The sequence below is a fragment of the Oryza glaberrima genome, chromosome 5, assembly GCF_000147395.1.
Source record: "Oryza glaberrima chromosome 5, OglaRS2, whole genome shotgun sequence".
NCBI classification, from domain to species: Eukaryota; Viridiplantae; Streptophyta; class Magnoliopsida; order Poales; family Poaceae; genus Oryza; species Oryza glaberrima.
Genome location: NC_068330.1, coordinates 13,986,284 through 14,009,002, shown reverse-complemented (window position 1 = coordinate 14,009,002; position 22,719 = coordinate 13,986,284). Strand labels below are relative to the sequence as shown.

The 22,719-nt window shown below is 44.5% G+C and overlaps 3 protein-coding genes across 4 annotated transcripts; 2 read left to right on the top strand and 1 right to left on the bottom strand.

Moving 5' to 3' along the window:
- The first annotated feature begins 1,651 nt into the window (after nt 1-1,651).
- On the top strand, nt 1,652-2,602 carry LOC127774552 (embryonic abundant protein 1). Its single transcript, XM_052300814.1, has 2 exons — nt 1,652-1,896; nt 2,004-2,602. Exons 1-2 carry the CDS (start codon nt 1,773-1,775, stop codon nt 2,165-2,167), a joined length of 288 nt encoding a protein of 95 aa, XP_052156774.1. The 5' UTR covers nt 1,652-1,772; the 3' UTR covers nt 2,168-2,602.
- An 833-nt stretch (nt 2,603-3,435) lies between these two features.
- Nucleotides 3,436-9,080, bottom strand: LOC127775174 (chlorophyll synthase, chloroplastic). 2 transcript variants are annotated; one of them, XM_052301494.1, is made up of 15 exons: nt 8,890-9,080; nt 8,740-8,787; nt 8,567-8,652; nt 7,700-7,787; nt 7,106-7,191; nt 6,888-6,974; nt 6,290-6,355; nt 6,112-6,195; nt 5,930-5,991; nt 5,754-5,829; nt 5,613-5,675; nt 5,440-5,521; nt 4,665-4,741; nt 4,035-4,082; nt 3,436-3,903 (listed from the first exon to the last, which is right to left on the bottom strand). In XM_052301494.1, exons 1-15 carry the CDS (start codon nt 8,987-8,989, stop codon nt 3,841-3,843), a joined length of 1,116 nt encoding a protein of 371 aa, XP_052157454.1. In that variant the 5' UTR covers nt 8,990-9,080; the 3' UTR covers nt 3,436-3,840. The 2 variants fall into 2 exon arrangements, with proteins under 2 accessions (XP_052157454.1, XP_052157455.1); XM_052301495.1 differs by lacking the exon at nt 5,613-5,675.
- Nucleotides 9,081-14,879: 5,799 nt separating this feature from the next.
- On the top strand, nt 14,880-18,414 carry LOC127773865 (nuclear pore complex protein NUP50B-like). The gene is made up of 2 exons (XM_052300077.1): nt 14,880-15,102; nt 16,644-18,414. Exon 2 carries the CDS (start codon nt 16,663-16,665, stop codon nt 18,079-18,081), a length of 1,419 nt encoding a protein of 472 aa, XP_052156037.1. The 5' UTR covers nt 14,880-15,102; nt 16,644-16,662; the 3' UTR covers nt 18,082-18,414.
- Nucleotides 18,415-22,719: the final 4,305 nt, after the last annotated feature.

The window sequence follows — 22,719 nt, the reverse complement described above, 5'->3', positions numbered from 1 at the left end:
CCCCACGCACATCCTTTCCCAACCTCAAGTGGCCAGGTTCCTAGCCTAATAGACGGATCACAGCCCAATAGACAACCCAAGTGACCAACCCTAATTCAGTGTCCTCACTCCTCACTCCCCAATAGACAACCCTAAACTATAATCTCCACCGGTCTACCGTCCTCACTCCTCACGCTGCACGCATGACTCCAACGTTGCATCATGCATCGGTGCATGTTCGCTGCTCCTCTCATCTCGCAACATCGGCTGGGGCGCGCATCGACAGCGGCAACAGCTTGGATCTGCATTCTCGTTTTGATTCCCCAAATCCAGGTTAGTCTAGTCTCTAATCTTTGATGTACATTCTCATTTTGCATTTGGTTGTAGACAAGCAGTTAGTGAGAAATTTGGTTTGATTTCCTAGATAAAGAGGAGCAGAACAAATATAGGGGTGAATGGGAGCTTTCGGAAGTTATGTTTTAAAAAGCACAATTGGTTGCTAAGGATGCAGTTTTCTGTTTTAATTGCTTCCTTTCTAAGCAAAACATGAGATGTTTTTGTTGTTTGAAGAGCGAGATAATTTTGCTAGCGTCGAAGATATTACAGAACATTATCAAAATCGTGCTTTGAGAAATGAAGATCGTCGAGGTATGTCATATATTCCTTGTAAATAGTTAAGTTCTCATAATTTGCAGTAATATCATTTTTCAGATTCAAGTTCAGCCTCTCTCCATACTGTAGTGCTGTTGATGGAGAGTGAAGATCATGGAGGTATTCCAATGAAATGTTAATTCAGTTCTTTTTAATTTTTACTGTACTTCCGTTCCGTGTATGAATTGTCATGGTAATTTTAGCCCTCATTTTTGCTTTTTTTTTTTGACATTTTTACTGTACTTGGTCTATGTGTGGTCATGGGCAATTTTAATCTTCAATTTGAGCTCTAGGCTAGAAGAAATCCTAACGCCACCACTAATCTGAAGCACGAAACAAATCAATTAAAGAAGCCATAAATGATAAATGAATAATCCTTCATGCATAAAAATATTTAGTTATCCATAAAGAGACGACAGACGTATGCAACGTTCATATTAATTGTCCTCTACAGTGTCACCGAGTTGTCGGTCCAAGCAATTTTACCCATACATGAAAACCATCTGAGAAAGGGCATGAGAGTAGTACTGCGTCAATACACATGCAGTTGCACACAGTAGCTGAGAGAGCGAGCCGGAAACATCTGGTCGCCGGTCCACGATCGGTCTACGCATGGGCTTCCCCCCGACCAGGTGGTGCGTGCGAGCCTACCACATGTCCACATGCATGCACGGTGATCAACATCCCGATCGACGTGTCGACAGTGCAGCCACCCCGCCGCTCGCTCGCTCGCGCTCGCGCAGTCGCGCTAGCACGGACATACGGAGTAGTATATGCGTATGCATAGGCACGCGCGCGCACGCGCATGCAGCGAACCAGAGCGCGCCGCGCGCGGGCGGAGGCATAGCTTGCGCACGTACGTGTCGCGCTCCGGCGGCCTCGCCACGACGCGTGTCGCGGAGGCGCGCGCGCGCACCGAGCCGTCCGCGTCGCCGCGCGACACGTACGTTGCCGGCGCCCTGATCCCGCCGCGGAGCACCGCCCCGTCCGTCGCCGCCTATAAGAAGGACAGCGCGGCCGCGTCGTCCATCCCTATCAGCTCAAGCCGCAGAAGACATACACACACAAACACAAGCCACCCTTCCGATTTGTTCATCGATCAGTTCGCAGCGTACGTCAGGCTAGCTAACTAGTGTTTGGCAATGGCGTCCGGGCAGCAGCAGCAGGGCAGGTCGGAGCTGGACCGCATGGCCAGGGAGGGCCAGACCGTCGTCCCCGGCGGCACCGGCGGCAAGAGCCTCGAGGCCCAGGAGAACCTCGCCGAGGGTATGCAAAATAATACTGAAACTTTTGATAGATCAAACTTGCCATTTCATTCGGTATTTCGGTTGAAGTACGTAACTAATATGCGTACGTGTGCATCGATCGATCAGGGCGCAGCCGCGGGGGGCAGACGAGGAAGGAGCAGATGGGGGAGGAAGGGTACCGCGAGATGGGGCGCAAGGGCGGCCTCAGCACCGGCGACGAGTCCGGCGGCGAGCGCGCCGCCCGCGAGGGCATCGACATCGACGAGTCCAAGTACAAGACCAAGTCCTAGACTACACACACTTTTGCATCCGTGAATGCCAGTGTGTCGTAGTCGTCTCAGTTGTAGTCATCGAGTCAGTCTTAGCTAGCTAGCTCTCTTATCAATAATAATGTAGGTCTTGACGGATGCACGCATGTAGGCGACCGTATGATTTGCTATGTTATGTTTCATATGGTGATGCGTGCTTAGCTTTAGCTAGCTTTGGTAGTTTGGTTTAGGTGCTGATCGATCATGGTCAGTAGCTAGGGTGTGTGTTTTAGTTTATTGCAGGATCGGTCAGGCAGGGGATGAATGCTAGCTAGGTGATGCTTTGGCTTTTCATGGCCAGCAGCTGCTAGCTTCTTGTTTCCAACTGATGCCTCTGCTGGGTGTGTCCTTTGTAACCGTGCTTGCTTTCAGTTAATCTAGCTAGCTGTTGTTCATCCGAAAGTGCCAGTGTCTATGTCTGATCTATCGCGGCTAATTGTTGCTGTTGCTAGTTGATCTTTGATTCCTCAGATGCCATGTGCAGGATGGAATTATTAGCGCAAAACACAGGAGAAGGGACAACAATTTTAAGTTGCCTAATTTTTTTCTTAAAACACCTGCTGGGCCGTGCACAAAAAAAAAAAAATCAAGTACCTCGTCTAAACTGAATGCTCAAGTTTGAGAGTGAAAACAGGACGTGCCGTGCCAAGAACTTATCTCCGAGTTCTCTTAAGCTTAATGGAAGATAAACCTGCCTCTTTGGCTCGACTCCTGTTCCCGGACGGTGTTAGTAAGTAAGTAGTAACTGGCGATCGATGAATTGGATGAAGCCAACAGCCGCGCAGACACAAGTTAGAAGAACGCCACCACCATATGGTTTTCTTAGCCAGGCTGAATGGTTGATCAGAAACTCAGATTACATGCAAAAAGAGAACCTCTGGGGCTCTCCAGTTCACAGAGAGCAAAATGAGTGCAAAATGAACGGACGAGCAGCCATGGAGGAAACATTAAAAATATTTGAGGACTGAATTCTGAAGACGAGCAACTGACTAAATTTTTTAGTGTGGTTTGATTTGTATTTTTTTGTATCACTGCGAGATGCACAGCAAACGGAGTATAACATTTGTGTACATTTTCCCCTCCGGACACCTATTTAAATACGTACTCTGAATTCAACAACCAAATTAAATGCAGCGCACAATGCATCAATATTACTTCACCTTGGTCAGCTTTATGTTCTTCGCACCTAAGGTCACAAATTGTTTATGCTCTATTACGAAATTATTACCTGCCTGTGCTGGATTCCATAATTTCATAATCAAAGACACAATTTGATCGAAGCAGTGCTCAAGTTTTGCAGCCCACTAGCACTGAACCCCCCACAGGTGTTACTGACATTATTCATCTACAGTCTGTCTACACACCCTACAACATCGGCGGCAAAGTAGCAAAACGACCCCCAGTACCATCTCCCGTCTGCAGCTACAATTGCATCGCAGAACCTTTAGAAGATGTTTGATCTGGATCAGTTCAGGGAATCAACAATAAACGATTCTACATTCTACTACCCAGCACCGCCAAAAGAGCGCTAATACACTCGCGAACATAGCTGCTGAACCTAGCTCCACCAACAGTTGCAGAGAACCATCAATCTGCATCTTCCACCCAAAACTTCGCTGTCACAGAATCACAGTCCAGGGCGATTGCTGCTTTCATCAGTGGCTGGTTGCAAGGGCGGTCACCAGAAGGCCCAAGACGAAGAACGGTTGCGCGCTTGCCTGCATTTGGCAAATGTAAGATTGCACTGATCAGATGACTGTTCGTTGGTTGTCTCCAGTTTCTACTGCTTGGCAGTTTCAGAATGGGGAAGGAAGAGATGAATGAATTGAAGAAGCTAACAGAAGCGCACCTGGTATTTGACGTCATACTTCACAGGGTCCTTGAGGAAGTATTGGAACTGCTCCAAGGAAAATGAGGATTAGAAGCTACTCCCTCCATTTCATATTACAACCATACTTTGACTTTTTCCTAAGTTATGAATTTTTTCTAAGTTAATTTTTTTAATGTTTGACCAAGTATATAGGAAAATATAGCAATATCTATAACACTAAATTAGTTTCACTAAATCTAATATTAAATAAATTTTGATAATACGTTTATTTTGTGTTGAAATATTGCTATATTTTTCTATAAGCTTAGGAAAAGTTAGAGCGCCTTATAATATGAAATAGAGTGAGTAGAAAGCAGAGAGCGACTGAATTTCCTGGCAGCCAGAGTTTAGTTTGCAGTGTTGTTTGTTTTTTAAGTCATAAGGACTGTAAGAAGAAATGTTTTTGCCATACATAGTTTGGTGGCACTAATTCCATACTATTGTGATATTGTCTGAACTGCAGATGGCTAACCTAAAAGGTTCACTCACTAGCATTACAGGGAGAAATGTTAATATTCACAGCAGTTTGAAATGTTTTGTACTGAGTGGGATCAGACCAGAGAAATAAAGGAAACCATTTGGGAGAACTAATTGGAACGACCAGCTCACCTGAAAGACCACCTGAGGAATTGTGAGTCCTAGCAGTGCCAGGGCATAATAAGGCTTGCCGGAACTGAAAAGGTAGCCTGAAAAATGGAATTCATTTTGTCAGAATAATGCAATATTTTATGGTGCTTTGAAAGTACTAGGGTCGCCACTCGAAAACATAGCAATCCTCAGAATAATCAGTTTGCTACGGAAATTCACAAAGATGACATAGCAACATTTATCTGCTGGACAGTTTGCTGACATGGGATGACGGGAAACATTTCTAAAGCTAATTCTGAACATTTAGGAAACATTTCTTGTTTCACAGCAACTGCCCTTTTATAGTTTCTTTAAAACTTTCGTCATTACACTGGAAATTTAAACTACAATATTTTTAAATAGTAACCAGATCAAATTTCCACATGGTTGTGCAGACCTACATTGTCTTACTTAAAACTCTGCATCTAGTTCTATAAATACAATTATAATTTGCATCCATCTATAGCAATCAATCTTTATTGTTACAGTATAGAGTATAGACCCACCATGATCGAACCGTGCAAATATTTCTCTTTTTCTCTGAATAACATGGTAATTTTTAGGCCTCTGAGCAAACATGGTAGCTCCTTTAATGTTTAGCCCTCCCCTTATAATAAAATAAATTCATAACATTATGGCATGCTAAATAGCAGCATGACAAGTTGACAACATGGACCACATAATCAATGAAACCAAGATACAGCCTTGAAGATAATGTTTGAAACAAAAGCAACATAATGAAAATGCATGTCTTTACCTGCAACGGATAATTGAGTTATGTCAATCGCTCCTACACATATCCACTTTGCAGTTTCCATACCAAAAGCAACCGGGAGTGACTGAAAAAAGGTAAGTGATATGGATGATTGCTTTTCTTTGGAACTACAGAAAAGGGCTGTGATAAATCTACACTACAGACAGAAGAAGAACCTGAAGCCCCAGAGCTCTATCTCCTTCAACACTCTTAAAGTCATTTACAATAGCAATCCCTAGCTAGGAAATCACGAAAGACGGTCAATGATCATGAAAAGCATACACTGTTACAAGAAAAGTAATCGTATGAAGATATACCCCAGCTATGCTATACAAAGAAGTCAGGACAACAATATCAGGAGTAAGGGTTCCAAATAATGCCTGGCCAGCCCACCTGCGAAGAATACATACAGATAGGATATACATCTAATTTCTTGCATATAATATCATAGATTTTTACTCAATATGGAAGAAGATCTGCACTGTTAATTTACCAGGGCAAGCCAATGTAGCTCGCACCAAGAGCAAAGTTTCCAATCCATCCATTCTGCTTGAGCTGAAATGTGCAAGGGTGTTTTTTTTTCAATTTTTTTCAATCAAAAGCTGTTGACTAATTATGATGTACTGTACTAAAAACAAGGGGGATTGTGTGATTCAGAACAGATGTATCAAATACCTTCAGAGGTGGAGCTGAATATATGTAAGAAAGCAAGGACCCACCAACAGCAAGATAAAAAATAATAGGAAAATCATGTCCTGCCTGCAAAATGCAGCAAAAAAAAATTAAGAAAACAAAGAAGAGCGTTTTCTTTTTCAACCTGCTAATATTCAAGATCAGTTAGCTGGAGACTTACCCATACATCTAACAGAGCACCCAGGCCAAGCCCTGCTAACAACAGTACCCAAATTTGAGTAATGACCTGGATGAAATCGTTGCCATCAGTAAATACATGAGATACATTTTGCATGACACAATGATTGTTGAGACAGTTGCACCTGGCAACATCATTAGGGATTGCATCGAAACTTCGCAATCTCTAGTGTATATATATAAAAAAAACTAGTAGTCGTGGTGGCAGTAAGTCTGCCATCCCACCACCACTTCTTTAATCGATGAGGTATTGTGTAGATAGTTGATCAATAAATATATATGGCTTGTAATAATATTATTAGTTTATTACATGATATATATATAACCTTTTCAATTTTACGACTTATGGTATATTGGTATACCCCCTCTATTTTTCTGTATGATGTTGGTTAGTCTTATAAAGAAAAATGGAGGGAGTATTTTATCAGAAACCCATTGCTAAAGGTGCTTCCCCAATGTTAAAGTGATAGCTGATGGCACATAAATCAGCAGAGTAGTCATTTGTCATTAGCTGATGAAACTAACAAAACTGTGAATAAATATGAGCACAGAAAAGAAAGGAGAAAGCTCCATTGGCATACCTCATTTTCTGATATAGCGCCTGAAGGAATAGGACGGTAAGGTTCATTTATCGCATCTATGTCTCGATCATACCAGTCGTTAATTGTCTACAGTCAGGAACATTTGAAAGCTGACATATTTGTTAGCAGCAGTGCAAAAAGTTCTCCATGCAGCATAATATGAAGTTATGAAGAGAGTCGATAAAAGTATAAAACATATCCAAGTCCTAACAGCAAACCTGTGTGTATCCTGTAAGACATGGACCAGACATTATCATGCAGACAATAGATTTTGCAACATCTTCAACTGTCCAGTGGAAATTTCCTGAATACAAGAGGTTAGAATAAACTATAAGCAAATAATAAATTTATGGTTGTACACCAGGAGGAACACTGTTCATAAGTACAGGTACTGTCAGCAATGAGCTAATAGTATGCCATTGCCACCATAAAGAACTCTTTTGGCTGGACTTATCTCGCATAGAGCCTAGCCCACATATATTCAATATTTTGGCTGATTCCACTCTAATACAGCGATAATCAGGAAGTAACTTCATCACAAAATAAGTTGCAGACCTACAGATCTTGTAAATTATGCAAATTGGCAACACAGTAAAATTACTAGGGTTCAGTAAATTCATCATTTAGGGACGATGCACACTTTTAAACCGTTGATTAGGTCTTATGAATGCTTGCAATGTAGTGACAGGCACACATGATTATAAAGTAAAAAAAGTAGTTTACCAATTCTACAGGTGCTCAAATGATTATTAGGAAGTAGAAGAATAAACTCTCCAAACAGATAAAATCAACGAAAGGTGCCATAGGCATACCAGAGGCAGCTGCTCCACAAAGCACTCCCCATACAAGCGGAGGCCATGTCACTGGCTTAGTAAGTTGAAGGCGAATCTTCCATATGTCCTATATGCACCATGTGAAAGAGTTGATTGATTAGCAATATAGCATTAGTTGTTTCCATACATGAATATATTGATTGCAAAAAGAGAAAAAGATGCATATCTTATCAGCTTCTAGAAATGTGAAGTAGAGTGCTTAAAACATGGTTTTGGGGGAAAAGCTTGCAAACTAAGGAATGCTTCAAATTGAAATCCTATTTTCTATTTTGAATGATTATGTATCGACATTCCAAGCCTTCCACAACATGAGCCATTAGTACTAAACTTGTCACAATCTGGAGAATCGTCTATTGCCTTAACAAAAACTGCGAACTACTACAAACAAGAAAGATGCATAGAGCAAAGCGTATCACTAATCATCATCAATCTATTGAAGAACGAACGGCATGAATGTCCATAACTTGGTCAAGGCACCTAGCTAGTATACACATAACTAAAATGACCCAAACAACAACAACGCGGTAAGGTAGGGCGTGCGCCGGCGTGGCATCATAAGCCGCAGCTGCATATAACATTTGTGAAAAATGCTCCAATGCTCTCCCAAAAAGGTAGAGAAAGGGCCATGTATGGCATCCAAAAACAGGAAATTTTCGAGGAGGACGCCACTGGGTAGCGCATCGGCAATCCCGCTACAGCACACACCAAGAACCCAGTGTAGGACATGCTCAATGCCCATGCATATATGCAGCTCTATATGCTGCTAAAACCCCAGTGCCCAGTGCTCTATATGCATTCTGCAACCAGATTAGAACGTAGCGCAAGGGAGCGGGATGGGACACTCACGTTCTCTTGCTTGGCGCCCTTGATGCCGAGCAGCTGGTTGAAGCTGGAGCCTCCCGCGGGAGCTTTCTCGGGCGCATTGGCCTTCGCTGCGCAGCCAATCCAAACCGCACATTAGGAAAACCCGAAAACGCCATAGAAATCAATCGAACAAACAGGGAGACGCGCGAGCTTACTCTCTTTGTCGGTCTCGGCCGCGCGGACCACCTGGAAGTGGCGCCTTCCTGCGAATGGAGGAGCTCAGACGCATCAGCCACACACAGCGGGGCTAGCTGCAAGAACAAGAAGCTAGAGAGAGAGAGAGGGAGCTGAGGGGGAGGCAGTACGGTTGAGGCGGAGAGAAGAGGGCGGCGGGGAGCGGAGGCTGAGGAGGGGAGGGCGGAAGGTGGCGGAGGAGGCGGCGGCGAGGAGGTGGGAGGTGGCCATTGGAGACTGGGGGTGGGTGGGGAAGACGCACACCACCGAGGCGAGAGGAGGGAAGGATAACGCGATGTTTTTGACCCTTTTTCGGCCTCGTCCTCATGCGTGCGTCGGCCTTGTGCCTGTTCTACTACTACAGTACTACACAAGCACTCCGGTCATCCGACCAACCGTGATGGCGTGATCGCTTGACCGGAGTACTCCCTCGGTCCCTCCCTCCCTAAATCATTTTCATGCAATGTGACATATTAAAATAAATCTAAATAGACTAGAATTACATCCTATCAAAATCTCTTATATTTAGAGACAGAGGGAGCACATAACTATACGTGTTTCCTATGTCTCTTTCAATCTTAAAGAAGGCAACATATCCTATGCACACAGGCCCTCACGTGTACACACGTGCACACCAACTAAAAAATATCACAAAAAATCTAGAAAAAATCATACACATACTTTCAGTTGTATTACACCTAGGGTTAAAATCTTAACGTCAAATTCATTATATTTTAGCCGTAACAAAAAAAACAAAAAATCTAACAGTTTTAAGGTTGCAATTTTGTTAGAATTTTATCTTTTTTGTTATTCTCTATGTAGAATGAATTTGAAGATGTGACTTTGCACGTAGATGTAATACTATTGAAAGTACATGTATGAATTTTCCTAGAATTTTTTGTGATAATTTTTAGTTGGTGTACACGGTGTGTACACGCGAGTGCCTGTGTGCATAGGATACGCTCCCCTTAAAGAAAATTCCTAATGTTTGTGACCAACATTATAAGAGATAAAATTAAATAATTGATATTTGTGATTGGATGAATAAGTAGCTGAAGAAAATAAAATCAACGATGGTTGTGATTGGTTGAGATGAGCTTAGATGAAGAAATTATTATATTCTTCGAATTGGATGATTCCCACAAGATTTTTAGAGGATACTGTGTATGAGAGTTTTTTTAAAAAAAAATTCCTTTCTTGCTGTTCGGATGTGGAAACAGATCGTAGAAAATCCAAAGGAAAATTTCATTTAATGCTAATTTCACATGAAAAGTACAAGAAAAATCCAACCACCTCAGGTTCTTTTTTTTTAATTCATATCCTATAATCCGAATGCTCTCAGCTTTTATATTCCTTTGTTTTTCATTCTCATGTTCTACAATTGGATTTCTTTTCTATTTCTATCGTAGTAATATGTTTTGTCTATCTTGTAATCCGAATAAGCTCTAGATATAACTATATTTTTTGGTAGGGAAGGAAATATTATTTTTGGAGACTAACTAGCTTGCATTCCACAGATTTCAGAGTCGATATTACACAGAATTTTCAACCCTTAGATCAAGATCCGACGCACATCAATAACAGCTACAGTAACTACTTGATGGGCTTCAACCTAACTGGACCAACCAACGGTGCTCGCACGGGCTAAAAAAAATTATAAACAAACTCATAGTCAAACTTTTTTTTATCACAACTTATTACAATATAACTATAATATAATTACACTGAAACTATACCATAGTACAGTGTAACTACACCATAATTACATTGGAGTTACTCTGTAATTATTGTGTAATTTTGGCTATGCAACTAAATTAAATTATTCACTTGTTCCACTGGTGAAGTGCAAGTTCTAGCAATTGGAATTCATATGCTCATCCCACAAAGGCATTTGCTAGAAGATTTTGTCAGCCTACATTAACACTAGTCGGTTACTATGCTCAACAGACAAGAAAACTTATGTTTTGATGTGGTAGGTCCAAGAAAAAAACCGTGTGATTTGAAGTAAGAAATCCGTCGATATATTTATAGTAAAACCGTTAATTTTTTTTTTGCACCTGCTGACTTTATTTTTAAAATACTACGACAACCAGTATCAGACAATCATTTGGGATAGAATAAATTATATAAAGGTCCTAGATTTTTCAAGACAGGACAAAAGAAAATCTAAAAAACACAATCAAGACCTTCTTGATTTGTCTTACGCAATTGCTTCATCTATGTTGATGACAAAGGTGGCAAGAGCAACCATGGCAAGCCGCAACAGAACAAGCATCGGCACGTTTCCAGACAGGGCCTTACATGGCCTTGACCGGTAGAGAATCATTTGGCGTTGAAAAAAAAAACACCGTCGAAGATACAATGAGCAGGCAACCTTGCAACCGATCTGGTTGCTAGAACGATCCCACCAGGAGCAAAGAGAAGCAAACAAGCAACAACAGAAGAGGCCTAGAAGCTTACCCTGATCGGCCTAGGAACTAAAATCCAAAGAGTGGAGGTAAATGCTCCTTCAACCATGCTTTTCTAGCCCAGCAGTAAACTCATTTTTATTGGGCCTGCTCAGCTACCATTCTTGCGGCAACGTTGTAGCTGAGGCGTTTTATGTTGTACGGCTGCAGCTAGCTGCAGAAAATGCCAATCGAATAGGCCCATCAAGACCATTGATATCAATCCTTGATGAGCAATTTTTTATTGACTTGATTTGCTATAAGGTATTGTAGTGTTACAGTATCGTAGGACACGCAATCCGTTATTTCTAATATACTTGTATCACGTCTTCTATGATTAAACCATTGGCACATACAGTTTAGGCTATGTTAGGCTCGACTGAACAAATTCAGGTTATTTTGCCACGGAAAAATATGAGTAAGTATTAACTATTATAACTTAGATAGATTTATTAATTATTTTAAAAGAATCTCTCCCCGATCTATCCTCTCCTTTTCCCCACACGGGCACACGGCGATGGCGGCAATGAGCTCGAGCAAGGGCCGAGGGGACACAGGTCGACGGTTTTGGTGGGCCAAGATCTAGGTGCTAGCATGCCCTGACAAGCGACGATGCGGCCTCAAGGCGGAGCAGTTGAGGAGGAGAGAGCCGGCGGTGAGGAGGAGAAGGAGGAGAGAGCGCCACCGCCGGCTCTGCCATGCCACCCTATGTCGTATCCCCTCCATCTCTGCCTTCTACAAGCTTTCCCGATGATGTTGGCCTCCCGATGTCATACTCCATGGCCGCTGCTAGCTCCGCCGATGCATCCCTTCTTCTTCCCTGACGATGTCGTTGTCGTGCAGCACAATGACTTTAGCACGTGCCTTCTCCCTTGCATGCGCGGGAGCGGAGGGAGATGGGATCAAGGGAAATGGTGTCGATGTGGCCTAGCTCGTCAACCGCATCTTCGCTGCTCGTCGAGACACTCGGAGAAGGAGCCAGGGCAAAGCGACTCGAGGTCTACCACTGTAGGGAGAGTGGGCTCTGATGGTACACAACCCAAGTGGCGGTGGTGGCCTTTTTGTCTTCCTCCACCATCCTCGCTGCTCGCCTCCTCGACTCTTCAGTGCAGGGGGACAACGATGAGCGGGCCTGCACCACTGGATTGTTGCACCCATGTGCGAAAGAAAGAAGAAAGAACGACAATAAGAGTGGGATTGACATGTAGGCCCCATGGTTTTTTATTTTCCCCCCTTGTTGCTTACATGTGGGCCTATATCTATTTTTAATTGCTTTGGTGACTGGGTTGTTACATGAACATCATGTCAGTAAAGATTGCCCTCAAAACAATCGATGGAGACGTTTTGTATGGTTTTAATAATTGAGAGGGTTGATGGATATGAATTAGATTCGGCTGATATTTGAGGAAGTCATGGACTGTTTTTCCTATAATGTATGGCCTATTCAGATTGTAGCCAAAATAAACCTTACCAAATTTTGGCAAGTTGACAATATTACCAAAATTTTGGTAGGATTTCTTATGTGTTTACCAAAAATTGACAACAAACTAAACATAGACACATTTTTAGCAACCATGCCAAAAAAATGGTATGGTTAAAAATTGCATCAATCTGAATAGCCCCGTAGTACTCTCGAGCTAGGTTGGAAAAAGTACACTGAAGGTCCCTCAACTTGTCATCAGGATACAAAATCGTCCTCCAACCACAAACCAGATATGCGAGATCCCTTAACTATACAAAACCGGTCACAATAGGTCCCTCGGCGGTTTTGATCCCGGTTTTGTCCTACGTGGCTACTGAGTCAGCGTGGGACCCACGTGGGCCTCACATGTCAGCCTCCTCTTTCTTTCCCCTCTTCTCTCCCTTCCTCTTCTCTCTCTCACTCTTCTCTCTGTGGCAGCGTCCTTGACACAGTTGCGGATGGCAACGCGGTTGGCGGGGGTCGGGGCCATCCGGTTGAGCACGCCGAGGCTGTTGTGGCAGATGCCGTAGGGCGTCATCCCGGGGGTGCTGGCGAGGTATGGCATGCACGGCGCCATCAGCTGCGTCACCTGCCCGCACTGCACCGCCGCTGACGCACCCCTATCGCCGCCGCCTCGAGCATGAGGATGAGGAGGAGGAGGGGCACTGTCTGAGAGGCCATCGACCGGCGAAGCGAGGACATCCTGTATCTCAACGTCGTTCATGGATGCAGGCAATCTTGGCGGCGTTCAGGGCCTTGTTCCGACGACCCTCGGCGAGCGTGCTTCGGCAGGGTAGTACTCTCTCCGTTTCAAAATGTTTGACACCGTTGACTTTTTAGCACATGTTTAACCGTTCGTCTTATTCAAAAAAAAATTGTGAAATATGTAAAACTATATGTGTACATGAAAGTATATTTAACAATGAATCAAATGATATGAAAAGAATAAATAATTACTTAAATTTTTTGGATAAGACGAATGGTTAAACACGTACTAAAAGTCAACGGTGTCAATCATTTTGAAACGGGAGTAGCATTCTTCTACCGAGTGGCTCGATGATGAGCGTGAGGCAGATCTCTCAGCACCATCTTAAGGAAGAGGACAGCGCCGTCGAAGATGAGCAACGCCGAGGTCGCCAAGGTCGCGGCCTTAACTTGATCAAATCAAAATCTTTACTTTGATCGACTGAGTTTATCCGGCCGGCGGCGCGTAAAATACGATAATTACTTCACCCTCAATACGATAAGCATGCATGGCGCATGCATGTACGTACGTAATTGCTCCACCGGCCAATTAGCAAATGCTAACCCTTGATTCTCTAGCTAGAGTACATTCGCATGCATGTACATTCGTATATTCGCATGGCTCATGCATGCACAGAATGACAAGCTAGCTAGCCTCGCATAAATTTGTTTGCTTGCTAGCTAGCCGGTAGCCGGAGCAGCCGCCGCAGGAAGCACTAGCGCTCTTCTGCCGCGTCGGCTTCGCCTCCGCCTCGCCCTGCGACGGCGGCAGCGACGCCCATGACTCCGACCACCACGCCCCGCCCATGGGTCCTCCGAGCGTCACCACCACATCATCATCATCAGCAGCAGCCGGCACAGACCGCTGCCGTCGACATGCAGGATGCAGCAGGCGCCCTCGCCGCGCAGTTCCTGCCACAGGGCTGGGCCGTCGACGAGCTCCTCCAGTTCTCCGACTACGAGACCGTCGACAAGGCAAGCCCGCCCCAGCCGCCGGCCAGATTGCCCAAAAAAGAGAAGAGAGGAGTGAAAGAGAGAGAGATGAGGAAGGGAAAGAGAGAGGAAGCTGACGTGGCCACGCTGACATGTGGGGCTCATGTGGGTCCCACGCTGACTCAACAGCCACGTAGGATAAAACCGGGATCAAAACCGCCGAGGGACCTATTGTGACCGGTTTTGTGTAGTTAAGGGACCTCGCATATCTGGTTTTACGGTTGGAGGCGATTTTGTATCCCGATAACAAATTGAGGGACCCTCGGTGTACTTTTTCCAACTAGGTTTGTTTTTCCTATCAGAATTGGGCTTTAAAGTCTGAACCCTTAAAAGCCCGGCCCGGTCCGACTCCTATGTAAACCTGCCGGCCTTTTGGGAAGTCCGGATACGAGGAAGGCCCAAATCGCCTACAAAGCCCAGCACCCAGCCGCCATATAAAACGAGCCACTCCCAATCCCCCAACCCTAAATTGCCAGATCTGTACTCCGGAGGCTTCGCCGGTCGGAGCCACTCGCTACTTGCCGCCGCCGCCGCCCCCGCCGTCGTCGAGGGCGAGGCAGCGGCGCTCCGCCTCGGCTCGGGCGGCGCACCGGCGCCTCTGAGCGGCCACGCCCCGGTCTCCGCCATCCGCCCGTCCGCCCCTCCGTTCGACCTCGTCCCGTGGTCCCTCCCTACGCCGCCGTCGACCGCCGTTTCTGGTGAGTACGGGCTTGTTTGGTCAGTAGTAGTTCGGTACTGCACGCGTTTGGATTGAAATTCTATTGAAGTAGCGATGAGCTGATGATTTCTGAATTCTAGTGAAGTACAAAGGACAATTTTCTTTTTAGTCAAGATAAACTGAAATTAGGGTTTACTTCAGGCTTTGGGGCTTTTACCTGTGCTGGGCTTGGTCCTGAGAAAAATGTAAAATATCAAACAGAGTCTACTGTGGAACACACCATCATCCCAACTCCTTTTAAAGGAGTTTAAAGGAGTAAAGTATTTTTGAAATTGGTCCTCTTATGGTACCTACACTACTCTGGGAATGCATGAATTTTCAGCTTGTTCATGTTTGTTTGGTTAGCTGCAAATTTTTTACCTCCTGAGTATTGATTATACCTTTATACTTCTCTCTGTCGGTATGTAGAAACTTTTGTTTTGATTTAGCTGATTGGTAGCTGTAGCAACAACTCTTCTGAGTATAACGTTGCGTATACAATTTTGGAATTCCTATAATGTGTACTAGAATCTGCTAGTTCTCAGACGTTTGCTGAAGCATAGCTTCCAGTTAGTCAATACCATGCGTCCATGCCTATGTTGTTCCATTGCTGTCTTCAACTATATTGGAGGGGTCCTTACTGTTAGGGCAACCGGTTTTTCAGTTGTGAATGTAGTTAGGATGCCAAGCAAAGATAGAAAAAAAGAAGTTTTTTTTTACTTGCCCTAGGCCCAGGTGTAAATACTGCACTGCCCATAAACGTACATGCTTCAGATGTTCATCACTAGATTACATAGTTTGGCCATGTTTCTTTTTTCAATGAAAAACATGAATGCTCTTGTTCAGTGGTAGATATTTTTTTAACGCCGGTAGATATTCTTGGTCATTTACAACATTTAGTTCAAAAACTATGTATATAGTATTCATGGGCCAATTGAAATGACTTTATAAACTTTGGTCTCTCCAACTTCAACCTTAATTTTATTAATAACTGCTTATGAGGCCTTTGCACATACCTCTTATCTCATGTTATTGATCAATTGAGTCCTTGTCAGAAACTATTTTTATGTGCCCTAGAGGATTGAAGGAAAGAGCTAAAAGTTGCCGGAGCCTTTAAACTAGGATATTATACTTCACACATATATTTTAGAAATATCATGTAATTTTGTTCAACTCTGCCTTCAATTGCTGTGTACATGCACAACCATTTTTTCGTTTCAAGTTCGCTGGTTTTTTAGTTCTTTTCTGTGCATAGATTGATGGATTGTAAGGAATTTGCATGGTCATAATGCTATTGACCTGTACAGACATGAAGTTTTGTAGTTTTGTGTAATTAGAGAGCATGTTGAGCCTTTTCTGTTAACTCTCTTTTAGAGTTCATGCTGCATTCATGTTTTGACTCATGCTACGTACATGAAAAGACTACATATTTGATCTGGAATTTTGAAACCCACTAATAGGTGTTTTAATTGCAACGCCTGCGTAAGTTTTACGACATCATTATTGGTTTGCTAATCTCTGGTCTTTTATTTTGATTTCCAGGTAATCTCAGAAACTTGAAATGGCAGACGAGGAGCATGCTCCAACGTCTAGGAAGAGGGTTGCAGGTACCCAAATCAACAAGGATAATCCTGAGCCTGATGATGACTCAACTGAGCAAGAGATGGGGACATTTAAGAGAGCTAGTGAGGAAGTGATGGCAACACGGAGAATTGTAAAGGTTCGACGCCAGCAGCCCTCATCAGCTCCTTCTAATCCTTTCTCTGCAATCAGATTTACCCCCAGTGATACCAGCGCCCAAGCAACTATCCCTGTCTCAGAGCCTCAACCTTCTGATGTCATTACAGCGAATGCAAAGGATAGTTCAAGTGAGAAAGCTGATGAGGGAAGCAATGGCAGTGGGAAAGATGCTTTACCTGTAACTGAAAAGAGTGCAGGTTCTAGTGAGGTAGCTGAGACAGAAAAGGATGGATCGGATCTGAAAGGATCAGATGAAAAAGCCAAGTCCAGTGACTCAATTGAACCACCTTCTCAACCTGTTGAGACCACTGACGAAGCAAAAGACTTGGGGGGCGGATCAGTGGTAGCTGGAGAGGCCAAGGAAGATAACAGCAAGGCATCTGATATCGAGGACAAAACAGCAAAAGAGGGAGATGCTGAAGAAGAGGATGGAGCAAATGAGGCTGGAGCTGAAGACAAAATTAGCAAGGGTGATGATGAGAAGAAAGATGGAGATGAATCAGAGACAAAGGATGGATCGTCTGAGGAGCAGAAGGATGCTGATAACAAGGGGCAGTCGTCATCACCAACACCCCTTTTCTCTTTCAAGAACCTGTCGAGTGGCCAAAATGCCTTCACAGGACTGGCTGGAACTGGATTTTCAGGCTCTTCATTTTCATTTGGATCAGGCTCTAAAGAAAGCTCGAGTGCTCCCCTGTTTGGGCTAAAGACTGATGGCTCATCATTCCCATCTTTTAGTATTGGTGCTTCAAATAATGGGAGTTCCTCCCCTGCGCTTGCGACTTCGGCAGAAGCTCCCAAGAAATTTGCTATGCCAGAGGGCCCAGTTGAAACTGGTGAAGAGAATGAGAAGGCCATATTCACAGCCGACTCAGCATTGTATGAATACTTGGATGGGGGTTGGAAAGAAAGAGGAAAGGGGGAACTAAAGTTGAACATCCCAGTATCTGGTGGCGAGAGGTCTCGTCTCGTCATGAGAACCAAGGGCAATTACAGGCTAGTTCTTAACGCAAGCCTTTACGAGGACATGTCGCTGAAGGACATGGACAAGAAGGGCGTGACGTTTGCCTGTATGAACAGCATCGGCGACTCGCAGAGCGGGCTTGCCACATTTGCTCTGAAGTTCAGGGATACCAGCATCAGGGAGGAGTTCAAAGCTGCGGTGGAGATGCACAAGGCGAAAAAGGCGTCCGGCACACTCAAGACACCCGAGAACTCCCCGAAGGCATCAGATGGTTGAAGGTTGAAGCCCAACTCTCGCCACAATGCACCGAGTCCATGAAGTGGAGGAGCTGAGATACGCTTCTTGTTCTTTTGGGGGGGTTTATTTAAGTAACATACCGTACCATGTCACTACGCTGCCTTAAGATGATGATGCGCTTGCATACGGTTTCCTGTCGCTGTTTTTGGAACAGTGGGTAGAGTCCTGTGAAACTTTAAATTAAAAGTCCTGAAATCTTAGTAAGTGGAGAGATGAGACTCCTATTGCCTACTGTGATGACCCCAGCGGACACTCACTAAGAGTATGCCGCTGAGTGTTTGATATTCTATTTGGGGATGAGATCTTTATCAATCGGTGTTGTACTGGTGTATCATGTATCCGTGATCTGCAGCGTCAGCGTCGCCTTACCTTTACCTTCTACTGTTGCTGATAATCTTTTCTTTGAGAAACTTGTTGCTGATGATAATAAGAGTACCTTTTGTTGGAACTTCGATACTGTCCACGCTTGTTCCTTGGTAATAAGATGGGCCGGGCCGTCGGATGGATGCTGCTGGGCCGTCCTATTTACTTACTGCTGTTTAAACAGCACAAGCACATCGTTATCTTTGGGCTTTGAAAACCTTTAAATCTAGAGAATTTTATCCATAGCATAGGGAAAAAAAAGTACAAAAAATAGCACAATAATTTTTCGCTTTTGATCATAAGCACAGGCTACCGGTTTTTCTTCGCCCCGTAGCACTTTCGTCGTGGTCATCGTTCCAGTGAATTGTTTAGTTATTAGTCAAGAGTTAGAAAGACCATATTGCCCTTGTTCTATCTATGCTTGGTTGGGCTGGACCCCTAGCACAGTCCTGCGTTGGTTTCGCTGATTAAGCTGAAGAGAAAGGGTGACGGCGGCGGCGGCTGTTAGAGGGGAGACACCACTCCAATAAACCAACAATACATGCCCACGATACTGCGGTAGAATTAGGTTTTGACTCACATTGTTTAAGACAACGGTAATCAGGTTTGACCCAAATGGGCATCCAAGATCATTTATCGACAACTAAAGAGTTTATTAAAGCATGCGTAGAACCTCACATGCATTTCCGTAAGCACCTAGCGTGCAACACAGACTAAGGAAGAGAATCCCACCTCTAGCGCCGCTACTTCTTCTCCTACTCCGCAGCATCCTCGTCGGCGTTGGAGCCATGGTCGTACTCCAACGTGAAGCCCTCCCACTCCTCCTGTGCCACGATGTCCTCGACGAACTCCTCCGCCGCCTCCTCCTCCTCGTCCTCCTCGCTGAAGTACTTGCCTAGCCCGTCCACCTCGCTGTCGGAGGTGGAGTAACCCTCGGGCCTGATGGGAGGCGCCGAAGCTGCACCGTCGCCACCGTGGGGCGGAGACCAGGATGGACCGGCGGATGGCGCTCGAGCATCATCGCTGCAGCAGTCGCCGGCCGAGGGAGGCCGTGGAGCAGGGAGGCGCAGGCGCCCCGCCTGCTCAGCGAGCTTGGAGGCCACCCGCCGGAGCATGTCATCGTGTACTCGTGTCGAGGCTAATAGGGTGAAAACGGAACGGGTAGATGACACGGGGAAAATGCGGCGAGGAAGACAAAGGGCAAATGGGTCCAACGAATTTTTTCTGTACTTCAATCTAACGTTGTTAACTCCAAACCTAACGGAAATACTACGGGGCGAAGAAAAACTGGTGGCCTGTGCTTCTGATCGAAAGAGAAAAAATCTTGTGCTATTTTTTGGGCAAAATTTGCTACATGACACTCAAAAAATGTGTAATTAGCTGTGGGACACCGAAAAGATGTGAATTTGCCCGAGAACACTTGAAAAGTGTGGTAATTTGCTGCAGGACACTAAAAGCATTAAAATATAATATCCATCCAATTGATGAGAGAGAAACCACACAAAGCGACAGTTTTGCCCTCCTTCTTCTCCCTTCACCCGGTCGACATGGTTGCATTGCTCGGAGCACGCTCCCGGGTGTCCATGTGTGCGGCGGCGTTCCCGTCGACTCACTGCATGGAAAGGGATGAGGTTAGAGGGAATGAAATCGGTGTCTTGAGGAGGTAATGGAACGTGGATGAGATTGGGACGATGACTGCTTGACAGCGATCGACGCCATCCTTCTTCTTGGCAGCCATGCGTCGAGGAAACTGGAGTTCTCTCTCTCTGGTCTCTTCGGCACGAGGGTGATGTGTGAGAAGAGATGACACGGTTTGGGGAGATAGAGGGCGAGCCAGGCGTCACCACGTCGAGGCCATTCATCGAACAAAGCCGACGCTGATCTCTCTCTCTCTCTCTCTCTCTTTCTCTCTCTCTCTTTTTCTCGTGTTCTTGAGCGGTGGAGGATGGTGTATACTGTATATAGCCTGGGCAAGCTCAAGTGTCTGCCAAGTGGGCCTAAGGCAGATTAGGCTAGGTATGGGTTGGAGGGTAGGATAAGATAATAAGGGTAAAAGTGTCATTTTGCGTGGTTTCTCTCTCATCTATTATATAGATATTATATTTTAATGCTTCCAGTGTCTTGCAGCAAATTACCATATTTTTGAAGTGTCCTCGGACAAATTCACATCTTTGCGGTATCTCACAGCTAATTACACATTTTTTAAGTGTCTCGTAGCAAATTTTGCCTTTTTGGTATCGCTTTCTTCCTATGCTATGGATCAAATTTTCTCTTAAATCTACTCCAAGATTTATGCATTGTCTTCGTCTCTAGCGAGTTTCCAACTTTGGTAGAGAACCTTGAGATTAGCGTTTTTGGGTTGAGATGTGTTGGAGGGTAGGGGTCTAGGGTACAGTGACCGACGGTTTTGGAGGGATGCCTAGGGTGGTGAAAGCCCAATAATAACAGTGGAGGCGAGGAAGGACCGGTGGGATAAGGGCATCATATTGCTAGAGTCAGAGAAGAAGAACACCGGGAGAGGGGGGGTGCTCAACGGTGTTGTTGGAGAAGATGGAGGATGGACGTACTGGAGCCGGCACTAGAGGAGATGCACAAGACGGAGGGTGGCGGTGGAGTCAAAGAGTGATGAAGACAAAAAGGATAGGATATGGTTAGGAGGTATTGCATGAATCTTAAATCAATCTTGGCCATTTTAAATTCGTGTGATTTGAAAAGGGAATTGTGTCGAGTGATGTATGGAGTATAAGTCCCAATAGCAACGATATTCATTCATGTTTTGTCGAAGCAAGATTTCGGCAATAATAAAAGGGGGTGGCTATCAAGCTAGGAAAGTGGATGGGTTTGGAGACAAGGAATTTTATACAGGTTCAGGCCTTCTTATTCAAGAAGTAATACCCTACTCCTGTCCGGGGATGATTCCGCCGAGTGTGTTATTGATTGTATAAACTGGGAAAAAGAAAACGCGCCCCAAGAGGCACACAGACCCTCCTTATATAGGGGAAGGAGTCCGCTTTACAAAATACAGTCCATATCCTAACGGAATATGGGATTATAGATAAAATACAATCGTAACCGACTAAGATCCCGGGTATTTCCTTGACATACAAGTTTAGAACCTAACCCAAGTCTTCATAGAGATATTCCATCTATATTTGGTACCGTATATACGACTAAATTACAACCGTCATGTAGATATGGGGTATCCATAATCTCCACAGTAGCCCCCGAGACCTTCGCAGTTGACAAAATAGCCTTCTCGAAACAAAAAACAGTAGTCCGAGTGCATCAATTCAACTTGCTCCAGCTTGCCGAGTACTAAAAATCAAAAACTGTGAAGGGCGAAAACAAAACATGGTGCATCGAGTAGATGCACCTAATTAGGTGTAGCCCCCCGACTATTTCATTAGTTGAAAAACTAAACATATAGTCAAGAACCGAGTGGTTTTATAGCGAAGCACGCATGGTACTTAGTAAGATACCCAGCCGACTGCTTCTCAACTTGAACATATCAAGGACAAAAAATACACGAAGGGCCGAGTGATAAACACTCAAAGATCCAAAAATAGACATGTTTGATAGGAATCCGAGTAAAAAATCTCATAAAATGACCCACCAAACAGGATAGAAAATCATGGTAATTAATGAGTCCGATAGCCTAGGCTGTGACCCTTACCATAACCAAAATAAGCATATAACATGCTAAAAGAATGACTATTAATAAACCAGTCATCTCAAATCAACCCAAACAGCTTTTGCAGCCTAACAAAGCTTACAAAAACGGTATAACACCTTTCTGTCGGGCACCTTTTTATGTGCATCATAATAATTCCCAAGAATTATTGAATCGCGTTAAAAAGGATTTTAACAGCATTGGGCCACACCATTATGAACACAAATCACCAAAGCAAAAAGTGCCTAAGCCCCTAGGGATCACAATAGGCCACGCTGATATTAGTATTGGGCTGAAGTACTGTACAGGCCCAGGCCCATTAGTACTCCCGATACCCTAATAATACCGAAGTGAAAAACGTCTCTTCGTCTTCCCCGCTGAGACTCGCCATTTTCCCCATTTCTTGCTACAGTGCAAAACTGCGCCGGCCAAACTAGGGTTCATCAATCCGCTCCAATCCATCCTCAAAATCTTCATGAAATTTCTCCCCACATCCACCGCTCCAATTCCCCATTCCTTTCCAGCCGTATCTCGAACTAAATCAGACCATCTAGTTCACATTCATGGCGGAAGAAAGAGAAAGC

Bases quoted from the DNA above. Each gene is read 5' to 3' on its own strand.
- LOC127774552 (XM_052300814.1), top strand. From the start codon at position 1,773: ATGGCGTCCGGGCAGCAGCAGCAGGGCAGGTCGGAGCTGGACCGCATG. The intron at 1,897-2,003 runs GTATGCAAAATA...TCGATCGATCAG, and splicing joins CCAGGAGAACCTCGCCGAGG to GGCGCAGCCGCGGGGGGCAG.
- LOC127775174 (XM_052301494.1), bottom strand. From the start codon at position 8,989: ATGGCCACCTCCCACCTCCTCGCCGCCGCCTCCTCCGCCACCTTCCGC. The intron at 8,788-8,889 runs GTACTGCCTCCC...CTCCATTCGCAG, and splicing joins CTCTTCTCTCCGCCTCAACC to GAAGGCGCCACTTCCAGGTG. The intron at 5,992-6,111 runs GTATTTGATACA...TGCACATTTCAG, and splicing joins ATTCAGCTCCACCTCTGAAG to CTCAAGCAGAATGGATGGAT.
- LOC127773865 (XM_052300077.1), top strand. From the start codon at position 16,663: ATGGCAGACGAGGAGCATGCTCCAACGTCTAGGAAGAGGGTTGCAGGT.